The sequence below is a fragment of the Entelurus aequoreus genome, linkage group LG20 (genome assembly GCF_033978785.1).
Source record: "Entelurus aequoreus isolate RoL-2023_Sb linkage group LG20, RoL_Eaeq_v1.1, whole genome shotgun sequence".
In the NCBI taxonomy this organism is placed as follows: Eukaryota; Metazoa; Chordata; class Actinopteri; order Syngnathiformes; family Syngnathidae; genus Entelurus; species Entelurus aequoreus.
Window position 1 is genome coordinate 12276664 of NC_084750.1, and position 21891 is coordinate 12298554.

General features: G+C 39.3%; 2 protein-coding genes across 5 annotated transcripts in view; one reads left to right on the top strand and one right to left on the bottom strand.

Moving 5' to 3' along the window:
• The window catches only part of LOC133635921 (UBAP1-MVB12-associated (UMA)-domain containing protein 1-like), a 13961-nt gene extending 12709 nt beyond the window's left edge, over positions 1–1252 (bottom strand). The window contains exons 1-2 of one of the 3 annotated variants that reach the window (XM_062029384.1): positions 1028–1252; positions 839–924 (exon numbers count right to left, since the gene is read on the bottom strand). In XM_062029384.1, the coding sequence (XP_061885368.1) occupies positions 839–917 (79 nt within the window). In that variant the 5' untranslated portion in view covers positions 918–924; positions 1028–1252. Of the gene's footprint in view, positions 1–838; positions 925–1004 lie in introns of all 3 variants that reach the window. The other 2 variants (XM_062029383.1, XM_062029381.1) reach the window with 2 other exon arrangements.
• Positions 1253–5274: 4022 nt separating this feature from the next.
• Positions 5275–21891, top strand: part of LOC133635923 (replication protein A 14 kDa subunit-like) — a 70100-nt gene continuing 53483 nt past the window's right edge. The window contains exons 1-4 of one of the 2 annotated variants that reach the window (XM_062029386.1): positions 5336–5501; positions 5574–5648; positions 11150–11264; positions 17515–17796. In XM_062029386.1, the coding sequence (XP_061885370.1) occupies positions 5364–5501; positions 5574–5648; positions 11150–11264; positions 17515–17597 (411 nt within the window). In that variant the 5' untranslated portion in view covers positions 5336–5363 and the 3' untranslated portion in view covers positions 17598–17796. Of the gene's footprint in view, positions 5502–5573; positions 5649–11149; positions 11265–17514; positions 17797–21891 lie in introns of those variants that run through there. The other variant, XM_062029385.1, reaches the window with a different exon arrangement.

A 21891-nucleotide genomic window follows, 5' to 3' on the forward strand; every position in this document is an offset into this window, starting at 1 on the left:
TTTTTTTTAATTAAGTCAACATAAAAAACACAAGATACACTTACAATTAGTGCACCAACCCAAAAAACCTCCCTCCCCCATTTACACTCATTCACACAAAAGGGTTGTTTCTTTCTGTTATTAATATTCTGCTTCCTACATTATATATCAATATATATCAATACAGTCTGCAAGGGATACAGTCCGTAAGCACACATGATTGTGCGTGCTGCTGCTCCACTAATAGTACTAACCTTTAACAGTTAATTTGACTAATTTTCATTCATTACTAGTTTCTATGTAACTGTTTTTATATTGTTGTACTTTATTTTTTATTCAAGAAAATGTTTTTAATTTATTTATCTTATTTTACTAATTTTTTTAAAAAAGTACCTTATCTTCACCATACCTGGTTGTCCAAATTAGGCATAATAATGTGTTAATTCCACGACTGCATATATCGGTTGATATCGGTATCTGTTTATATCGGTATCGGTAATTAAAGAGTTGGACAATATCGGAATATCGGATATCGGCAAAAAGCCATTATCGGACAACACTAGTCTTGGCTCAAAAAAAGGTTGAAAAGCACCGACTTAACTAATCCATTTACTTCTTATTTTGTGCATCTTTCCCACACAATAAGGGAGCCATGATGTTTTGAAGTTCCTTTTCCAAAATAAAGGTCACACATTTCTGTATTGTCTTCGCGGATAATCCAGGACACACAAAAAAAGTAAATAGAATTGGAAAACTTTTTCAATTGTATCACTTTTTGGGGGAGAAATGTTGCATTTAAAACGTTTTGGTCACGTACATAAACGTAGGGTGTTGATAATGAAGTCACAAGGTTGCTTACCAATGATAACAAAGCCGCCATCAGCTTCCTTCTCCGTTTGCTTCTTTGAGTCTTTACGCAAACCCAAGAAAGACAACATGGTCGACCTACAAATGATCACAGAAACAGAAACGGCGTCAGATTGGAATGTTGACGTCAGATGAATGACGTCAGATGAATGAGGTACAGTTACAGTAATCGTCGGTCTACTTTTTCACAGGAAAGATCGGAGCTTCGAAAGTAGAAAGTCGTTGTTAAAGAGTTCTGGATTCGGCCATTTTACGTCTTTTCATGACGTAAAACTAATGCGCGGTTCCTTTAGAGAATTTCCGCCAACTGTTGTGTACAAGAAAGCGCTAAGTCATTATATTTCCGGTGGTGCGTTGTCGAGTTTGTCCGTGTAGAAACCGCACGTACTAGTATCACCAGTTCCTCAACAAACACGCGGCCGTGCGTGATCATAGACATGTTATAAGTAGACGCAGCATCGGCTGTTGTGACGCGAGAAATTCGGCCGCCATCTTGAAGTGGTGATGAGGAGCCGGCGAGCAGCCTACATCAGTGTTTTTCAACCTTTTTAGAGCCAAGGCACATTTTTTTCATTGAAAAAAATGCAGAGGCACACCACCAGCAGAAATCATTAAAAAACAAAACTCAGTTGACAGTAAAAAGTCGTCGTCGCAATTGTTGGATATGACTTTAAACATACTTGCCAACCTTGAGACCTCCAATATCGGGAGGTGGGGGGTAGGGGGGGCGTGGTTATTTACAGCTAGAATTCACCAACTCGAGTATTTCATATATATATATATATATATATATATATATATATATATGAAATACTTGACTTTCAGTGAATTCTAGCTATATATATATATATATATATATATATATATATATATATATATATATATATATATATATGTATATATATATATATATATATATATATATATATATATATATATATATATATATATATATATATATATATATATATATATATATATGTATATATTTATTTTATTTACATATAAATAAAAGAAATACTTCAATTTCAGTTTTCCGGTGGCCATCCATTAGATGGCAGTATTGTCCTGTTTAACTTCTCCGTTCATGATGAGTATATCATTTCGGCCACCGTGTTCAATGGAGAAGTCTGTTCTACAAAATTTACAGGCAACATACACCTTCCCCTTCGAACTGTCCTGGATGAACTGAAATTCTTGTTTCCATTCGTTTTGGAACTTGCAAGCGTATTTCTTCATCTTGCTCGTCGACGGCGTCGCCATGTCTGTAATTTCCTCGTTCTTCTGCTTCGTCTCCTTGTTGTGTGCGCAGTTGTCCACTCTACTCTCTAAAAGCCCTAGATGTTATGACATCATTGGGCAGGCAAGCTGTTTATATTGTGGGAAAGCGGACGTGAGAACAGGCTGTCCCCACTCAGTCTCAGGTCCGCATTGAGCTGGAGGGGGCGTGGCCTCCAGCTCCGGCTGAATACCGGGAGTTTGTCGGGAGAAAATCTCTGCCGGGAGGTTGTCGGGAGAGGCGCTGAATACAGGGATTCTCCCGCTAAAAACGGGAGGGTTGGCAAGTATGCTTTAAAGCATAACCAAGCATGCATCACTATAGCTCTTGTCTCAAAGTAGGTGTACTGTCACCACCTGTCACATCACACCCTGACTTATTTAGACTTTTTTGCTGTTTTCCTGTGTGTACTGTTTTACTTCTTGCCTTGCGCTCCTATTTTGGTGGCTTTTTCTCTTTATTTGGTATTTTCCTGTAGCAGTTTCATGTCTTCCTTTGAGCGATATTCCCCGCATCTACTTTGTTTTAGCAATCAAGAATATTTCAGTTGTTTTTATCCTTCTTTTTGGGGACATTGTTGATTGTCATGTCATGTTGGGATGTACATTGTGGACGCCGTCTCTGCTCCACAGTAAGTCTTTGCTGTCGTCCAGCATTCTGTTTTTGTTTACTTTGTAGCCAGTTCAGTTTTAGTTTCGTTCTGCATAGCCTTCCCTAAGCTTCAATGCCTTTTCTTAGAGGCACTCACCTTTTGTTTATTTTTGGTTTTAGCATTAGACACCTTTTTACCTGCACGCTGCCTCCCGCTGTTTCCGACATCTACAAAGCAATTAGCTATATACCTACTGCCACCTACTGATATGGAAGAGTATTACACGGTTACTCTGCCGAGCTCTAGACAGTGCAGACACTCAACTACAACACATCATTTGCAGACTATAATAACTGGTTTGCAAAAAATATTTTTAACCCAAATAGGTGAAATTACATAGTCTCCCACGGCACCAGACTGTATCTCACGGCACACTAGTGTGCCGCGGCACAGTGGTTGAAAAAAACCGGCCTAAACTGACAGTTGACAGGTAGAAAACAAAGATGGTGTTCAGCGTTTTCCTGCTCAAATGAGCGGACTGTTAAAAATAGGAATCGGGGGATTACTTTTCACAAGTAAGATTTAACATTAACGTACTATTGGTTGTATTTTGTGAAAAAAATATTACCACAGAGTTGAGAAGGAGAAAATATCTTCAATAGTACTGAAATCGTAGCCGCTAGCAAACAAGAGTATGGCCATAATAGAATTGCTTGTCAATGAAATTAATTAAATTTAAAAATGTCATACTTGAATAACATAAAGTTGAAAAAAATGATTGTGACACCTAAAACAAAATTCACCAGCCGCCACTGATGCATTCTCATTTTAGGCAAAGTATAAGACAATACTTTCTTAACAGTGTAATTGTAACCAGGAATAAGTCTTCAATTAACCAATTACCATGAATTGATTACGTGGACCCCGATTTAAACAAGTTGAAAAACTTATTCGGGTGTTACCATTTAGTGGTCAATTGTACGAAATAGGTACTGAACTGTGCAATCTACTAATAAAAGTTTCGAACAATCAATCAATCAAAAAACAATATTCAAATACTAACATTGTTGGGTAAGACAGAATTGGGTTTAATTCTGAATCCAGTGAAACAGATTGGTGGTTTAGCTGATGTAAAGACTTTCAATATACACTACCGTTCAAAAGTTTGAGGTCACCCAAACAATTTTGTGGAATAGCCTTCATTTGTAAGAACAAGAATAGACTGTCGAGTTTCAGATGAAAGTTTTCTTTTTCTGGCCATTTTGAGCGTTTAATTGACCCCACAAATGTGATGCTCCAGAAACTCAATCTGCTCAAAGGAAGGTCAGTTTTGTAGCTTCTGTAACGAGCTAAACTGTTTTCAGATGTGTGAACATGATTGCACAAGGGTTTTCTAATCATCAATTAGCCTTCTGAGCCAATGAGCAAACACATTGTACCATTAGAACACTGGAGTGATAGTTGCTGGAAACGGGCCTCTATACACCTATGTAGATATTGCACCAAAAACCAGACATTTGCAGCTAGAATAGTCATTTACCACATTAGCAATGTATAGAGTGTATTTCTTTCAAGTTAAGACTAGTATAAAGTTATCTTCATTGAAAAGTACAGTGCTTTTCCTTCAAAAATAAGGACATTTCAATGTGACCCCAAACTTTTGAACGGTAGTGTATGTTTATGTTGAAGTATTTGGCAGATGCTTTTATCATACATACATAAAAAATACATATAAAACAATAACTGTAAACATTATCATTTAAGGGAAGAATGTAATACAAAATATCAATACAAAGTGTCAAGACAAAATAAACTCTGTGCTGCTACAGCAACAGAGATACAAGGACCAACAGAGATACAGTCTATATGTCCCTAAGTTTTAAGACATATAGATATCTAATGTAGTCATACATTGTTTATGTTGGATTTACGCATGTATATATATAACCTAATCATATTGTTTCTTTGATTTAAAAATAGCTGACTGTTTTTTTCCCCATTCTTTGGGATTATATTCCCAGTTTTGATCTCGGACGTCTGGTCCCTTATAGCATATAAGAATATTCTATCACTGTTAAGCAAACTATGAATAATAAAACATGTGTCCTTTATCATAGCTACACGTATGACAAAAAAACGCGTGAAAATCAGTGGTATTCAGTGAGGTAAGATGAATTAAATGCGTTGACAGTTCATTGCTCCTGCCAAATGAATTGCACTGAGTGGAGCGGATCACCACTCCAAGATGGCGGCCCCGCGTCTCGTCAGCGCCAGTAGGCAGTAGCGCTCCATGCTGCGTACCCTTAGAAGATGTCTATGTGCGTGATAGTGACAACGACCGCAGTAATGTTTTCTATTTCCAGGCATGTGTAATCATTTATTGATTTGTACGTATGCATTACTGGATCAAGTGGTTCAATAAATACGATGAAATGTGAGCATCATATACTGACACTGGTGCGGTCAACCGGAACCAAATGTTTACGGACAACGGATATGCAATAAATGAAATTTGGGTACGCTTAAGTATGCACACCGGGGTTTCCCGCCATGTGGTTGCTTTCCTTAAGCGTATAATCCCCGCCCGCGCGGGGCAGTCCGTAACTAAAAAGTAAGTGATGCCCATTTCGCGCGGGAGCTTGGCTTATGATTCTGCAGTTGTCGCCATTTATGCTAACCAGCAAGATGTCGACACTACTGGACCTCCCAAAGCCTCGAATTAACTGCTCTATGTTGTCCAACTATATCAACAAACCGGTGTGCGTCGCCGGGCGTGTTGAAAAGGTCGTTGTCGTGTGTAACGATATGAGAGAGAAGATTCTGGGCAAACATTAACATAAATGTTGTCTTCTTTAGGTGCACCAAAGTGGAAAAAGCTTCACTCTTGCTGACGGAGAAGGACAAACTACTACAGTTGAGCTAAATGACCCCGTGAGTATCTTATTCTTTACAAATGTTAGCTACTTATCTTCTTATTCTTTATACATGTTTACTACTTGTCTTTTTCATCTATACAAATGTTAGCTACGTATTTTCTTATTCTTTATACATGTTTACTACTTATCTTTTTCATCTATACAAATGTTAGCTACGTATTTTCTTATTCTTTATACATGTTTACTACTTATCTTTTTCATCTATACAAATGTTAGCTACGTATTTTCTTATTCTTTATACATGTTTACTACTTATCTTTTTCATCTATACAAATGTTAGCTACGTATTTTCTTATTCTTTATACATGTTTACTACTTATCTTTTTCATCTATACAAATGCTAACTACGTATTTTCTTATTCTTTATACATGTTTACTACTTATCTTTTTCATCTATACAAATGTTAGCTACGTATTTTCTTATTCTTTATACATGTTTACTACTTATCTTTTTCATCTATACAAATGTTAGCTACGTATTTTCTTATTCTTTATACATGTTTACTACTTATCTTTTTCATCTATACAAATGTTAGCTACGTATTTTCTTATTCTTTATACATGTTTACTACTTATCTTTTTCATCTATACAAATGCTAGCTACGTATTTTCTTATTCTTTATACATGTTTACTACTTATCTTTTTCATCTTTACAAATGTTGGCTACGTATTTTCTTATTCTTTATACATGTTTACTACTTATCTTTTTCATCTATACAAATGCTAACTACGTATTTTCTTATTCTTTATACATGTTTACTACTTATCTTTTTCATCTATACAAATGTTAGCTACGTATTTTCTTATTCTTTATACATGTTTACTACTTATCTTTTTCATCTATACAAATATTAGCTACGTATTTTCTTATTCTTTATACATGTTTACTACTTATCTTTTTCATCTATACAAATGTTAGCTACGTATTTTCTTATTCTTTATACATGTTTACTACTTATCTTTTTCATCTATACAAATGTTAGCTACGTATTTTCTTATTCTTTATACATGTTTACTACTTATCTTTTTCATCTATACAAATGTTAGCTACGTATTTTCTTATTCTTTATACATGTTTACTACTTATCTTTTTCATCTATACAAATGTTAGCTAGGTATTTTCTTATTCTTTATACATGTTTACTACTTATCTTTTTCATCTATACAAATGTTAGCTACGTATTTTCTTATTCTTTATACATGTTTACTACTTATCTTTTTCATCTATACAAATGCTAACTACGTATTTTCTTATTCTTTATACATGTTTACTACTTATCTTTTTCATCTTTACAAATATTGGCTACGTATTTTCTTATTCTTTATACATGTTTACTACTTATCTTTTTCATCTTTACAAATGTTAGCTACGTATTTTCTTATTCTTTATACATGTTTACTACTTATCTTTTTCATCTATACAAATGTTAGCTACGTATTTTCTTATTCTTTATACATGTTTACTACTTATCTTTTTCATCAATACAAATGTTAGCTACGTATTTTCTTATTCTTTATACATGTTTACTACTTATCTTTTTCATCTATACAAATGCTAACTACGTATTTTCTTATTCTTTATAAATGTTTACTACTTATCTTTTTCATCTCTACAAATGTTGGCTACGTATTTTCTTATTCTTTATACATGTTTACTACTTATCTTGTGAAGTGAATTATATTTATATAGCGCTTTTCTCTAGTGACTCAAAGTGCTTTTACATAGTGACACCCAATAGGTGAGGGCCGACATCCGGGCAACTGAGCTACATACGGGTTCTTCGAGCCATAGCAACCAGACTGGCGTTGAAAACAAACCGTCGCCATTACTCTTTAACCTGTCGACCTACGCTGGTTAAACCCGTCATTCTGCCTCCAAAATGCCGAAAAACTGTGTTGTTTTTGGTTGTGCTAACCACAACTGGAAACAGGGAAAACAAAGGTTGTATTTTGTCCTGCCAAAGCGTGATAAAAGCCCACAGAGACGAGACAAATGGCTCACCGGGAAAACCAGGACGGTTCTCACTGGAGTCCCCCAAAGTCCCGGGTCGTGTGTTCGGATCACTTCGTTTCTGGTAAATATAAGGAACAAAAATCCACCTTCTTAACCACAACTTGGCTATACCGCCCGTGCTAACGTTGTACTTGTTGAATTTGTACCTTATAACGTTCGACAGCTGAAGTTGTTGTTGTACAAAAATAACATGCGGTATATACTATATAGTCTATAGCCTAGCTAGCTATTTTCAAAAACCGGTTTCGTTTAAATTTGCACTTAACAGTTGGGTTTTTAAAAACCAATAAACCCTATAATTTTCATGTTGCCATTTAATCAACTTTTCAAGACAGTCTTTCAATACAAAGACATATATTTTGTACATTATTCGCCTGCTGTACTGCGCCTTCATTAGGCTACAACTTACAAGGACCAGGCTACTAGGGGTCAGTCTGCTTTCTTTTGGGGTTTTTTGCCGGACATTCCAGTATTATTTACCCGTAATCTTGGTATTACTTTCCTTATTAGGTTATTTTGCCACCTCCCCCTTCTCTGTTTAAGTTAAGTTAAAGTACCAATGATTGTCACACACACACACTAGGTGTGGTGAAATTTGTCCTCTGCATTTGACCCATCCCCTTGATCACCCCCTGGGAGGTGAGGGGAGCAGTGGGCAGGAATCATTTTTGGTGATTTAACCCCCAATTCCAACCCTTGATGCTGAGTGCCAAGCAGGGAGGTAATGGGTCCCATTTTTATAGTCTTTGGTATGACCCGGCCGGGGTTTGAACTCACAACCTACCGATCTCAGGGCGGACACTCTAACCACCAGGCCACTGAGTAGGTAAACTCTCCTTTGTTGTACTTAAACAATACATGTAGCCCTCAAATCTCTCAATATTTTATACACTAACACTTGATCTGGACCCCGACTTAAACAAGTTGAAAAACTTATTCGGGTGTTACCATTTAGTGGTCAATTGTACGGAATATGTACTTCACTGTGCAACCTACTAATAAAAGTCTCAATCAATCAATCTTGTTGTTGATAACTTCCGCGTCTCTTTCTTAGTAGCGCGCAGGCTCAGCTAACTAGCAAGCTAAGCTAAGCCTGAGAAGCTTTAAAGTTCACTGAGACGAGTCTGACGCAAATAATACATTTTCGTTTTTTCACACGATACGCGAATAAGTAAAAATGCGTAAATGAAGGATTTAACGCCGACTTCCAAGCCACAACGCTCGTTAAATGCTTTTTCTGTCAATGCTGTGTTCGCTGTGAGCTGGTTTGTTTTCAACTAATTCCCGATTGCTAGGGGATTGGTAGGCGGAAGTGACGTAGGTCCGCCCTCACCTATATCTAAGTTACATTTAAACTAGTGTGGGTGGCACTGGGAGCAGGTGGGTAAAGTGTTGGCCCTGCGATGAGGTGGCGACTTGTCCAGGGTGTACCCCGCCTTCCGCCCGAATGCAGCTGAGATGTAAAGAATAAGAAGATGGGGCGGTATAGCTCGGTTGGTAGAGCGGCCGTGCCAGCAACTTGAGGGTTGCAGGTTCGATCCCCGCTTCCGCCATCCTAGTCACTCCTGTTGTGTCCTTGGGCAAGACACTTTACCCACCTGCTCCCAGTGCCACCCACACTGGTTTAAATGTAACTTAGATATTGGGTTTCACTAGGCAAAGCGCTTTGAGTCACTTGAGAAAAAGCGCTATATAAATATAATTCACTTCACTTAATCCATTTTGGGGGGACTAGAGGGGATAATTTAATTATGATGCGTTCAAGAGTCTTACGGCCTGAGGGAAGAAGCTGTTACAGAACCTGGAGGTTCTGCTTCGGAGGCTGCGGAACCTCTTTCTAGAGTCCAGCAGTGAAAACAGTCCTTGGTGGGTGTGGGAGGAGTCTTTTTGTCCATGCTGTGGTCACATATGGGACGCGAGTCAGATTACGTCAGCACTGGAAGTAGTAAATTCAGCTGTTCACCTGGGGGGGTTTTCTTTTGTGATAAAGAGTGGATAAACAGGGAAGCTGCTGCTTTGTTTCATCATATATTACATATATTACTTTTAATTTAAACAATCCCATGAAAGTGTGGTATTATAATTATATTCTTCCAATGATATGCACATAGCTTGTTTGTGTTTGGATGGGGAGGAAGCCATGGTAGACAAACACCCACACAAACCGGCACGCATTGTAGCCGATTGCAATCACTCCTCCTCACTTATGTTTCACAAAGTTTCATTCGGGAGAGACTATAAAAAACTACAAAGTCCAAATTAAAAATACTACAAATATAGTGCATGTATTGGTTGTGAGATGCAGATATCAACAGTGCGAGTGACTTAATAAAGGCCTACTGAAAGCCACTACTACCGACCACGCAGTCTGATAGTTTATATATCAATGATGAAATCTTAACATTGCAACACATGCCAATACGGCCGGGTTAACTTATAAAGTGCAATTTTAAATTTCCCGCCACACTTCCGCTTGAAAACGTCTCGGTATGATGATGTATGCGCGTGACGTAGCCAGTTTAACAGAGGTATGGCTTCCCCATTGAAGCCAATACGAAATAGCTCTGTTTTCATCTCATTATTCCACAGTATTCTGGACATTCATTGCATTATGGAGAAAGAAGCTGAGCAAGCAAAGAAGAAAGTTGTCTGTGCGAAGCGGATATTTTGCGAGGGAAGTCAGCAACACAACACAGCCGGTGTTTGTTTACATTCCCGAAAGATGCAGTCAAGATCGAAGAACTCGGACAACAGAGACTCTAACCAGGAGGACTTTGATTTCGATACACAGACGCGATACCGTGAGTACGTAGCTGTGCTTCCAAACATTTGATCGCTTGCTATAACTAGCTCGAGCTAGGAGCTAGGAGCTAGCATAACAAACACCTAGGTGTTTGTTATGCGGGATTAATTTGTGGCATATTAAATATAAGCCTGGTTGTGTTGTGGCTAATAGAGTATACATATGTCTTGTGTTTATTTACTGTTGTAGTCATTCCCAGCTGAATATCAGGTCACCCCCGGCTCTCACAGCATCTTACCTATCTGAATCGCTTTCACTGCCCTCTAGTCCTTCACTTGCATTTTCCTCATCCACAAATCTTTCATCCTCGCTCAAATTAATGGGGAAATCGTCGCTTTCTCGGTGCGAATCTCTCTCACTTCTGGCGGCCATCATTGTAAACAATAGGGAACTTTGTGGATATGTTCAATTGACTACGTCACGCTACTTCCGGTAGGGGCAAGCCTTTTTTTTTTTTATCAGATACCAAAAGTTGCAATCTTTATCGTCGTTGTTTTATACTAAATCCTTTCAGCAAAAATATGGCAATATCGCGAAATGATCAAGTATGACACGTAGAATAGATCTGCTATCCCCGTTTAAATAAAAACATTTCATTTCAGTAGGCCTTTAAGTGTTCACTTCCATATTTAGCTTATAATAAATCTCCACTTATGCTTTCGTCTTTGTATCTCCCAGCTTGAAGAAGAGCTGTGTGGAATTGTGGAGGTTCTTGGAATGGTGTCCAACAAGGGAGCTGTGATGGCCACCACCTTCAACATGCTGCGAGATGAAAAGGGGCTTATTCCTTTTGGTATGTGATAGCTTCATAAATCTTCAACTTGCAGGACTTGTTGTTGTTGTTTACACACGTGACTAGTGATGTTGTAACATGTCGTATTGTGGGATGTGGCAAAATCAAAATCTCACAGTATGATACTATCCGTGTAATAAGGCCACGGTACAATATTATTGTGGTATATATCCGAAGAAAAACTTGGTAAAAATGCCATATTGTGTCAGGTCAGGAATGTTTAGGATAAACACACCTACTGTAATTGAACACAATCATAATGCTAAAATCTTCTAAACATATTTTTTACTACAATTATTTCTAAGTGCAAATAATTGTGCAGGAACATCTACTGTTTCATGCAAATATGTAAAAGAATAACTTACAGTTAATGTCTTTAAAGTAGCATTGAAAACATCCAGTGTAACAAGTGTAAAAACAATAATGTATAGAGGCTTTGCAGTCACGTGATTTTATCACGTGACTTTGTGTTATACCGCCATCTTGCCGGTCAACCGGTCAGCTCGTTCCTACGTGTTCGTACAGATTCAGTTTGATTTCTGCGCTACATTTTCACCGATTTCATCCGAATTATGGCTGATTTGCTATCCAATGAAGTTGTGCATTTGGATGAAGCGTCCAAGAAACGTTACCGAGAGAAGTTGAACCTTGTTGGCACAACGGATCCGTACCTTTTACCAAAAAGCATGCTAAAATCACCTGAGCATTTTGCAACAGCCGACCTGCCTGATCTCTCATATCCAGACACTTATAATTACCTCGTCGATTCACCATCTCCGTACACTGGAAAGGACCTTAAGGCATACAAGAGTCTGGATGCCTACAAGTATTTTACAGCAGGTTTTGTGCATGATGGGCTGATATGGCAGATTCCAAACAAGAATTGATTTCTTCTCATGACCAAGGTAAGGAAAAAGCACACACAGAAGAGCCTACTGTTATAGTTTGTTTACATACCTGATATGAAGTGTTCATTGCATATCCTTGTGTAAATCGTAGGTTTCCATCGTTCACGACAAATCGCCGCAATCCATTTATCGCGTTTTTTGATGTTTGCCGGGAATCTATAGAAGCTAAGATTTGTTTCATCGCCTCGTCTATTGCTACATCCAACAGCACAGCAGGTTTCCGGCATTTCCAAGCTCAAATAGCAGCAGATCTAACAAGAAAGCGTGTGTGAGTCGTTGACCGGCACTGAACTGGTGACCGGCTAGATGGCCGCCAAGCTAATGGGCGTGGCTGATGACGTCAGCTGCAAAGCCTCTATAGGTTAGTGTCTTTCAACTTTTACATTATGGGAAGCAGTGTCCTCTAGAATGGTATTTTTTTTATATCAGTCTGGAAAAGGTTGTTTCTCAGAAAAGTCAACTTACAAATAGGGCTGGGCGATATGGCCTTTTTTTAATATCTCGATATTTTTAGGCCATATCGCGATACACGATATATATCGCGATATTTTGCCTTAGTCTTGAATGAACACTTGATGCATATAATCACAGCAGTATGATGATTCTATGTGTCTACATTAAAACATTCTTCTTCATACTGCATTAATATATGCTCATTTTAAACTTTCATGCAGAGAGGGAAATCACAACTAAGTCAATTTATCAAAAGTGTATTTATTGAACAGTTATTAAGCAGTGGCACAAACATTCATGTCATTTCCAAAACAGAAAGTGCAAGATTGTCAGAGACATTTTAAAGGCCTACTGAAAGCCACTACTACCGACCACGCAGTCTGATAGTTTATATATCAATGATGAAATCTTAACATTGCAACACATGCCAATACGGCCGGGGTAACTTATAAAGTGCAATTTTAAATTTCCCGCCACACTTCCGGTTGAAAACGTCTATGTATGATGACGTATGCGCGTGACGTCAATGGTTGATACGGAAGTATTCGGACCCATTGAATCCAATACAAAACGCTCCGTTTTCATCCCAAAATTCCACAGTATTCTGGACATCTGTGTTGGTGAATCTTTTGCAATTTGTTTAATGAACAATGGAGACTGCAAAGAAGAAAGCTGTAGGTGCGAGCGGTGTATTAGCGGCGGACTACAGCAACACAACCAGGAGGACTTTGAGGTGGATAGCAGACGCGCTACCGTGAGTACAGCTTTGGCTTCCAAACCTTTGATCGCTTGCCCGTACGTGCGTGTCGCTATGTGTGTGTCACATACGTAACTTTGGGGAAATATATGTTTCTTGCCGACTCTGATGGCGGCCGGGGTGTCGTCGAAAGCTACAACGCCCGCCGCCGCTGCCGTCCCGTAGCTAAGTTAGCTTCAATGGCGTCGTTAGCAACAGCATTGTTAAGCTTCGCCAAGCTGGAAATTATTAACCGTGTATTTACAGGTCCATGGTTTAATAGTATTGTTGATCTTCTGTCTATCCTTCCAGTCAGGGTTTTATTTATTTTGTTTCTATCTGCATTTGAGCCCGATGCTATCACGTTAGCTCAGTAGCTAAAGAGCTTCGCCGATGTATTGTCGTGGAGATAAAAGTCACTGTGAATGTCCATTTCGCGTTCTCGACTCTCATTTTCAAGAGGATATAGTATCCGAGGTGGTTTAAAATACAAATCCGTGATCCACAATAGAAAAAGGAGAAAGTGTGGAATCCAATGAGCCAGCTTGTACCTAAGTTACGGTCAGAGCGAAAAAAGATACGTCCTGTACACTCTAGTCCTTCACTCTCACTTTCCTCATCCACAAATCTTTCATCCTCGCTCAAATTAATGGGGTAATCGTCGCTTTCTCGGTCCGAATCGCTCTCGCTGCATTGTAAACAATGGGAAAATGTGAGGAGTTTTTCCTCCTGTGACGTCACGCTACTTCCGGTACAGGCAAGGCTTTTTTTTATCAGCGACCAAAAGTTGCGAACTTTATCGTCAATGTTCTCTACTAAATCCTTTCAGCAAAAATATGGTAATGTCGCAAAATGATCAAGTATGACACATAGAATGGATCTGCTATCCCCGTTTAAATAAAAAAAATTCATTTTAGTAGGCCTTTAAAACAAGCTATTAGTGCACTTTTGTGCATGATGTCACTAAGATGACATATCAAAACAACACTAAATTAAAGTGCACTTTTTTGTACAGAACGCCGCTACAATAGTTTAAAACAAATAAAGTGCACTTTTGTGCATGATGTCACACAAGATATTTCAATAAGTGTCAAATAAAAATGAGCTGCATAATAGGAAATCAAATAGTGTATGTCCTTCGCTATGTGGTAGGTTCCTGCGGACGTTATCTCCTTATGTCGTGGACTATTCTTTTCATACGGTGTTGATGTGGAAATGTTTGCCTCGGCATTTTGTGGGTGTGGCACCGGCCGGAGATGTTGACGTGCGGAGTAAGCACTCTTCATTCTCTAGCAGGGGACTTTTCAAATGATGCTACATATTAGCTGTAATGCTACTTTTTATAGCAACGCTTTTGCCCCACACTTGACAAATGACGGTTGTCTGTTCGACATACTCCCACTTGAAGCCAAACCACCGCCAGACGATGGACCCCCTGCTGTTTTTCTTAGGATTTAATTCTTTCTTCATTTGTTACCAGATTCGCACCTTCTTTCTCTCGTATTACCACTCGCACCACAGCTAACTTTACCCATGCTGCTACCTCTCTGCTCAGCGAGGGCGTATATGTATGTGACGTATGTAACAAGGTGCGCTTGTTTGAGAGTCTGTAAGAAGGAGAGACTAGAAAGAGTGAGAAGAGCCTGTAGTGTAATGCCTGCAGCTAAAAGCAACTGCGTGAGAACGTATACTCCAATATCACCATATAGTCATTTTCTATATCGCACAGAGACAAACCCGCGATATATCCAGTATATCGATATATCGCTCAGCCCTACTTACAAAGTACATTTTAATAAACGAAAATACCTCAAAAACTGACGTTTGGCTTCGCTGGCTTCAAATATATTTTCTGTGTGACAGTTTGAGGTGGAAATAATCCAGCCCTGCTTTCCACACGAGTGCAGTTGGTATAGGCTCCAGCCCCCTGCAACATCAACAGAAAAGCAGTAAAAAAAAATAGTTGGATGAGGATGTATTAAGTAGCTTTTTAGCTTGCTCTTACTACTACCCGCGTTGATTTTTTTTTTTTAAATTTTACTCTGTGCGGTGCGCGTCAACCGCCTAGCTCTGTGTTGCCTTTAAAGCGCTCGAAACGAAAGTGGCGTGCTTAGCTTTGCCAGAAGGCAGACTTTCTTACCTCTGCCAAAGAGGTTATGTTTTGGCCAGGGCTTGTTTTTCTGTTTGGTAGCACTTAATTTCCTGCCTACGGTGTTTAATGCCCCCATCTTGCCGTTCCTGCGCTGCACAGAGGATTCTGGGAGATTTAGTTAATTTACAGACCCGGCCAACGCTTAAACGCTAGAAGAAAACTACACTCACCAATAGGCCTGGGCCGATGTTCGATAAGTCAATTAATCGACAATAAATGAAAATTAAAGTCTGTAAGTTCTCCAGCGTTGATACATTTCCATGTGCATGCTTTAAGAGCATTCACTCTTTTTGTTGCTTTTAGCAATGACACACAATTGTATCATAGCGTATTTGAAAAAGGGGGGTGAATTATCTTGGCCTCATTAAGTGTCTTTGAGTCTTTGTGCAACGACGCGGGGCCGCTGGTATCACACAGTGCAGCTAGTTAGCATGTAGCAGCTAACGTGGATAAAATGATCACACTACCAAGTGTCACTCCACCAAAGTGGGAATATTTCAGTTTAAACCAGCGGTGCCCATTACCTCGATCGTGAGCTGCCAGTCGATGGTGGAGGTTGTGTCTGTCCATCGCCAGCCAGCCATTAAAAAAATAGACCTAAAAATTTGCAATTATCAATCATCACCAAGACGTCACTTGATTGACATTCACAGCACCCGAGGGTCTTGTGAGATGACGCTGGCTGCTGCCGGATCATTATTAAGAAAAAATGACCGACAGGAAGGCGAGAAACACTTTTTATTTCAACAGACTCTCGCGCCGTACCTGCCGTCAAAACTCTAAAGACCGACTGCACAGTTCCTGTCTTCACAATAAAAGCGCTGCTTCATCCTGCCTGCGCTGACAAAATAAGAGTCTCAGAAAGCTGGCGTTTTCACTTCACAGGTGTGCTTGAAGCTCATGGAGAGAATGCCAAGTGTGCGCAAAGCAGTCATCAGAGCAAAGGGTGGCTATTTTGAAGAAACTAGAATATAAAACACTTTTTCAGTTACATAACTCCACTCTGCATTGTAAATAGTCATGAAAATAAAGAAAATGCATTGAATGAGGAGAAGGTGTGTCCAAACTTTTGGCCTGTACTGTATACCGTATTTCCTTGAATTGCCGCCGGAAATATATAGTATTCGCCTGCCTAGAATTACAGCCAGGTCAAACTCGTTTCGCAAAATAATTAGCGCATGCTTGGCACTTCCGCCGGGTCAAATATGAGTCATTAAATGACTCCCGCCTCCTGGTGGTAGAGGGTGCTAGTGATCCTTCTTGCGACTACCAGTATTGCAGAAGACCGGTGCTGCAGAAGAAGACAACAAGCAGCAAGCGTGAGCAGCGATCGTTTGCTTGCACTTTTACCATGGAGGATTACACATCTAAAATAAAACAGTTTTCTCAACTGGACTTTCAATCGAAGCAGGAGGTAATAATTAAAGGAATATCTCCAGAGATTTTTAAAACTGAAGAAAGATAAGGAAGACTGCCTTTGATCAGAAGCAGCTGCACATGGACATCATTTATAAGTAAAGGTAAGACCATAATAACGTTTTTTTAATAAATGTGCTTTTCATGATAAGGTAAGTGCCGGAGTGAGAAGAGGTTTTAAAATAATTAGCGCATGCTTGCCCATCCCGCATGCTTTTGGTAAGCACAGGAGTGAGAAGAGGTTTTAAATTAATTAGCGCCCCTGCGGCTATTCAAGGAAATAAGGTATGCAGTATTATTATGTATCAGTAGTGGTTAATTTGGTCTCAATAAAAATGGCAAAAATATTGTTTATCTGCAATAATTTGGGGGTCAATATATCATCAAGCAAAATGTGTTATCGGCCCAGGCCTACTCACCAAGTTTTGGTTTGTTACCGTCATACTTTGCGGTATTATTGTGAAGACTTTGAAACAGAAATAGCGCAGTATTTATAATAGCGTCACATCCCTATTGTGTACTTGTGACGTAATGTTGTATCATGTTGTGTACACGTGATCAGTGATGTTGTGTTGTGTCCCACAGACTTGGAAGTGTACAATGAAGCTGTGAAGATGATCCATGACTTCCCTCAGTTTTATCCTTTTCAAGTGGCTACAAACGGATAAGACTTCATTCTTTGCCCTAGAAAAATTAAAATGCAGCAAATTTGTTTAATACTGTAGATGTTCATAGTTTATAATAATCCTGCAGAAATGTTATTGACCGGTGTAATTATTTTTGATATCAAAGTTTCCCTTACATGTAATTGATCATGGGGCACCGCCATGGCAAAAATAAAAGCGGCCACACCTTAAAAGTATGTTGTGTTTTTTTATGATAAACAAATTCAAGTATTCTAATGGATGACTAAATATTTAAAAATTGTGTAATACAGTGCGTCCAAAAAGTATTCGCAGCACCTCACTTTTTCTGTCCTCAAAATTCTACACATAATACCCCATAATGACAATCTAAAAAGGTTTTTATTTTGTTTCTTTGCAAATGTATTAAAATGTAAAAAAACCAAAAACTCACATGTATTCACAGCATGTGCTCAATATTTTGTTGATGCACCTTTGGCAGCAATTACAGCCTCAAGTATTTTTGAATATGATGCCACAGGCTTGGAACACCCGTTTTTTTGGGGGAGTTTCGCCCATTCCTCTTTGCTTATACAAAACCCAAAAGCAGTGAAGTTGGCACGTTGTGTAAATAAAAAGACAATACAATGATTTGCAAATCCAGTTCAACTTATATTCAATTGAATAGACTGCAGAGACAAGATATTTCATGTTCACACTGAGAAACATGCAAATAATCATTAACTTAGAATTTAATGGCAGCAACACATTGCAAAAAAGTTGTCACAGGGGCATTTTTACCACTGTGTTACATGGCCTTTCCTTTTAACAACACTCTGTAAACATTTGGGAACTGAGGAGACACATTTTTGAAGTATTTCAGGTGGAATTCTTTCCCATTCTTGCTTGATGTACAGCTTAAGTTGTTCAACAGTCCGGGGGTCTCCGTTGTGCTATTTTAGGCTTCATAATGCCCCACACATTTTCAATGGGAGACAGGTCTTGACTACAGGCAGGCCAGTCTAGTACCCACACTCATTTACTACGAAGCCACGCTGTTGTAACACGTGCAGAATGTGGCTTGGCATTGTTTTGCTGAAATAAGCAGGGGCGTCCATGAAAAAGACATTGCTTGGATGGCAACATATGTTGCTCCAAAACCTGTATGTACCTTTCAGCATTAATGGTGCCTTCACAGATGTGTAAGTTACCCATGTCTTGGGCACTAATACACCCCCATACCATCACACATGCTGGCTTGTACACTTTGCGCCTAGAACAGTCCGGATTGTTCTTTTCCTTTTTGGTCCGGAGGACACGACGTCCACAGTTTTCAAAAACAATTTGAAATGTGGATTCGTCAGACCACAGAACACTTTTCCACTTTGCATCAGTCCATCTTAGGTGAGTTCGGGCCCAGCAAAGTGTTTCTGGGTGTTGTTGATAAATGGGTTTGCATAGTAGAGTTTTGACTTGCACTTACAGATGTAATGACAAACTATAGTTACTGATATCCTTTACACACTGATGTCGCTTTTTGATGCAGTACCGCCTGAGGGATCGACGGTTGTGGGCATTGACGCTTACGTGCAGTGATTTCTCCAGATTCTCTGAACCTTTTGATGATATTACAGACCGTAGATGGTGAAATCCCTAAATTCCTTGCAATAGCTGGTTGAGAAATGTTGTTCTTAAACAGTTTGCTCACGCATTTGTTGACAAAGTGGTGACCCTCGCCCCGTCCTTGTTTATGAATGACTGAGCATTTCATGGAAGCTGCTTTTATACCCAATCATGGCACCCACCTGTTCCCAATTTGCCTGTTCACCTGTGGGATGTTCCAAATAAGTCTTTGATGAGCATTCCTCAACTTCCTCAGTCTTTTTTGCCACCTGTGCCAACTTTTTTGAAACATCTTGCAGGCATCAAATTCCGAATGAGCTAATTTTTGCAAAAAATAATAAAGTTTACCAATGTGAACATTAAGTATCTTGTCTTTGCAGTCTATTCAATTGAATATAAGTTGAAAAGGATTTGAAAATTGTTGTCTGTTTTTATTCACCATTTACACGTGACAACTTCACTGCTTTTGGGGTGTGTACTTACAGTGTGTATATAAATACTTAATGTAGTTGTTTGAAGGTTTTTTTTTAGGGCTTTTATAGGCAGAGTATAGTGACTTCCATTGGCTCTATTGTAAGCAAACTTTTGAACCATTTATTTACTAGTTAAAATGCATTAAAAAACAACAACAGGTGTTCTTGTCTTACATAAGGACTGTGAATGATGAACACAAATCTAAAATAAATTCCAGTTCCCTTTTAAGAAACCATTAAAGAAGCAGTGTCACATGTTCATTATGCAGATAAAACACCTGCATACCGTACCTGGATACAAATGGTGGGAGCTGATTGATTCCCCACAGGAGCAGTTCCTCCACCAAGCCGTGAAAGTAAATGTTTGCAAACTAGACACACCTGTAAAAAGAGCAATTACTCTTGGGTAGCTGCACAGAGCAAGGTCAACTCAGGCTGCTGCTACATTTCACCGTTTTATTTTCAAATGGAGACTTTCTTTTACTGAGAGAGGAAATCAATTATTGTGACAGTAAATATTGAAATGTTTTTGAATTCACACATTCTCGATTCTGATTGGACAGTCAGTTGTTGATGACCTATTTTAGACTGTAAGTCTTTAAATCATCACCAACCTCTAGCACCACCCAAGACCTTCAGGAAATGTTCTTTAACTGGACCTATTCAACATGTAGTTGACTACCCCTTCTTGAGACGGTGAAGGCAATAATAGGGAGGCTAAACTGGCAGTAAAACTGTTGTAATGCAGTAGTTTTTCCAATAGATGGGACTGTTGTACTGGTTATCTTTTCATTCCACTTTGTATGCACTTGCTCTGTGTGTTTGCCAGTTAATAAAAACTCTGCCAAAGAACAAAAAACACACGTTATGTTGATTGAAATCAGGGCTATTGAAGTTAATATAACAAGTTAACAAAGGTTTCCTTGAATGTTGACATAACACAGCCACCCAAAGACAGCAAGTGTCCCAAAGGACACGTCTTTTACTTCCTGTTGGAGTACTTTCACCTTCTGAAAGTAGCATGCACTTCCTGCTTGTTTGGAAATGCTTTGCATCAATATTTAGTTTAGTAATAATTGTGTCAGTGGAAGGTCATGCCAGTATCGCTGCCTGAGACTGAACTGGCTCTGTGATAACCTACTCAGTGGCCTAGTGGTTAGAGTGTCTGCCCTGAGATGGGTAGGTCGTGAGTTCAAACGCCGGCCGAGTCATACCAAAGACTATAAAAATGGGAGCCATTACCTCCCTGCTTGGCACTCAGCATCAAGGGTTGGAATTGGGGGTTAAATCACCAAAAATGATTCCCGGGCGCGGCCACCACTGCTGCTTACTTTAATTGTTTCCATGCTAGTTCAATAACAATGTCATCATTTGATTTGGAATGATCCTCAACATTTATTTCCAAAAGCATGTTTTATACGCCGCACAGCTTCACCAGCTGGCATCCGTCACATAAGTTCTGCCGTTCTTAATATCATCACGGCGTGGCGAAGTTGGGAGAGTGGCCGTGTCAGCAATCTGAGGGTTCCTGGTTCAATCCCCACCTTCTACCATCCTAGTCACGTCCGTTGTGTCCTTGAGCAAGACACTTCACCCTTGCTCCTGATGGGCCCTGGTTAGCGCCTTGCATAGCAGCTCCCGCCATCTGTGTGTGAATGTGTGTGTGAATGGGTGAATGTGGAAAAAGTGTCAAAGCGCTTTGAGTTCCTTAAAATGATAGAAAAGCGCTATACAAGTACAACCCATTTAGTGTGAAGTGAAGTGAATTACATTTATATAGCGCTTTTTCTCAAGTGACTCAAAGTGCTTTACATAGTGAAACCCAATATCTAAGTTACATTTAAAGCAGTGTGGGTGGCACTGGGAGCAGGTGGGTAAAGTGTCTTGCCCAAGGACACAACGGCAGTGACTAGGATGGCGGAAGCGGGGATCGAACCTGCAACCCTCAAGTTGCTGGCACGGCCGCTCTGCCAACCGAGCTATACCGCCCCATTTACCATCTTTCCACAACGTTAGCTTGTAGCCTTTTAAACGTCACATTCTTTATTTTTGAAAGGGTCGGAAACAAAAAGGCGGTCATGATAGTCTTCAAGATGTACACCACAGTGTACATTTTCAAAAAACACATTCTGATACTGATCAATTCTGCTGCAAATCAATTCTGATACGCTTTGCAGACAGACTCAAAGAGTAGGATAGAAATGTGACTGTGGAGGAAAATACACCAGGATATCACCACAGAC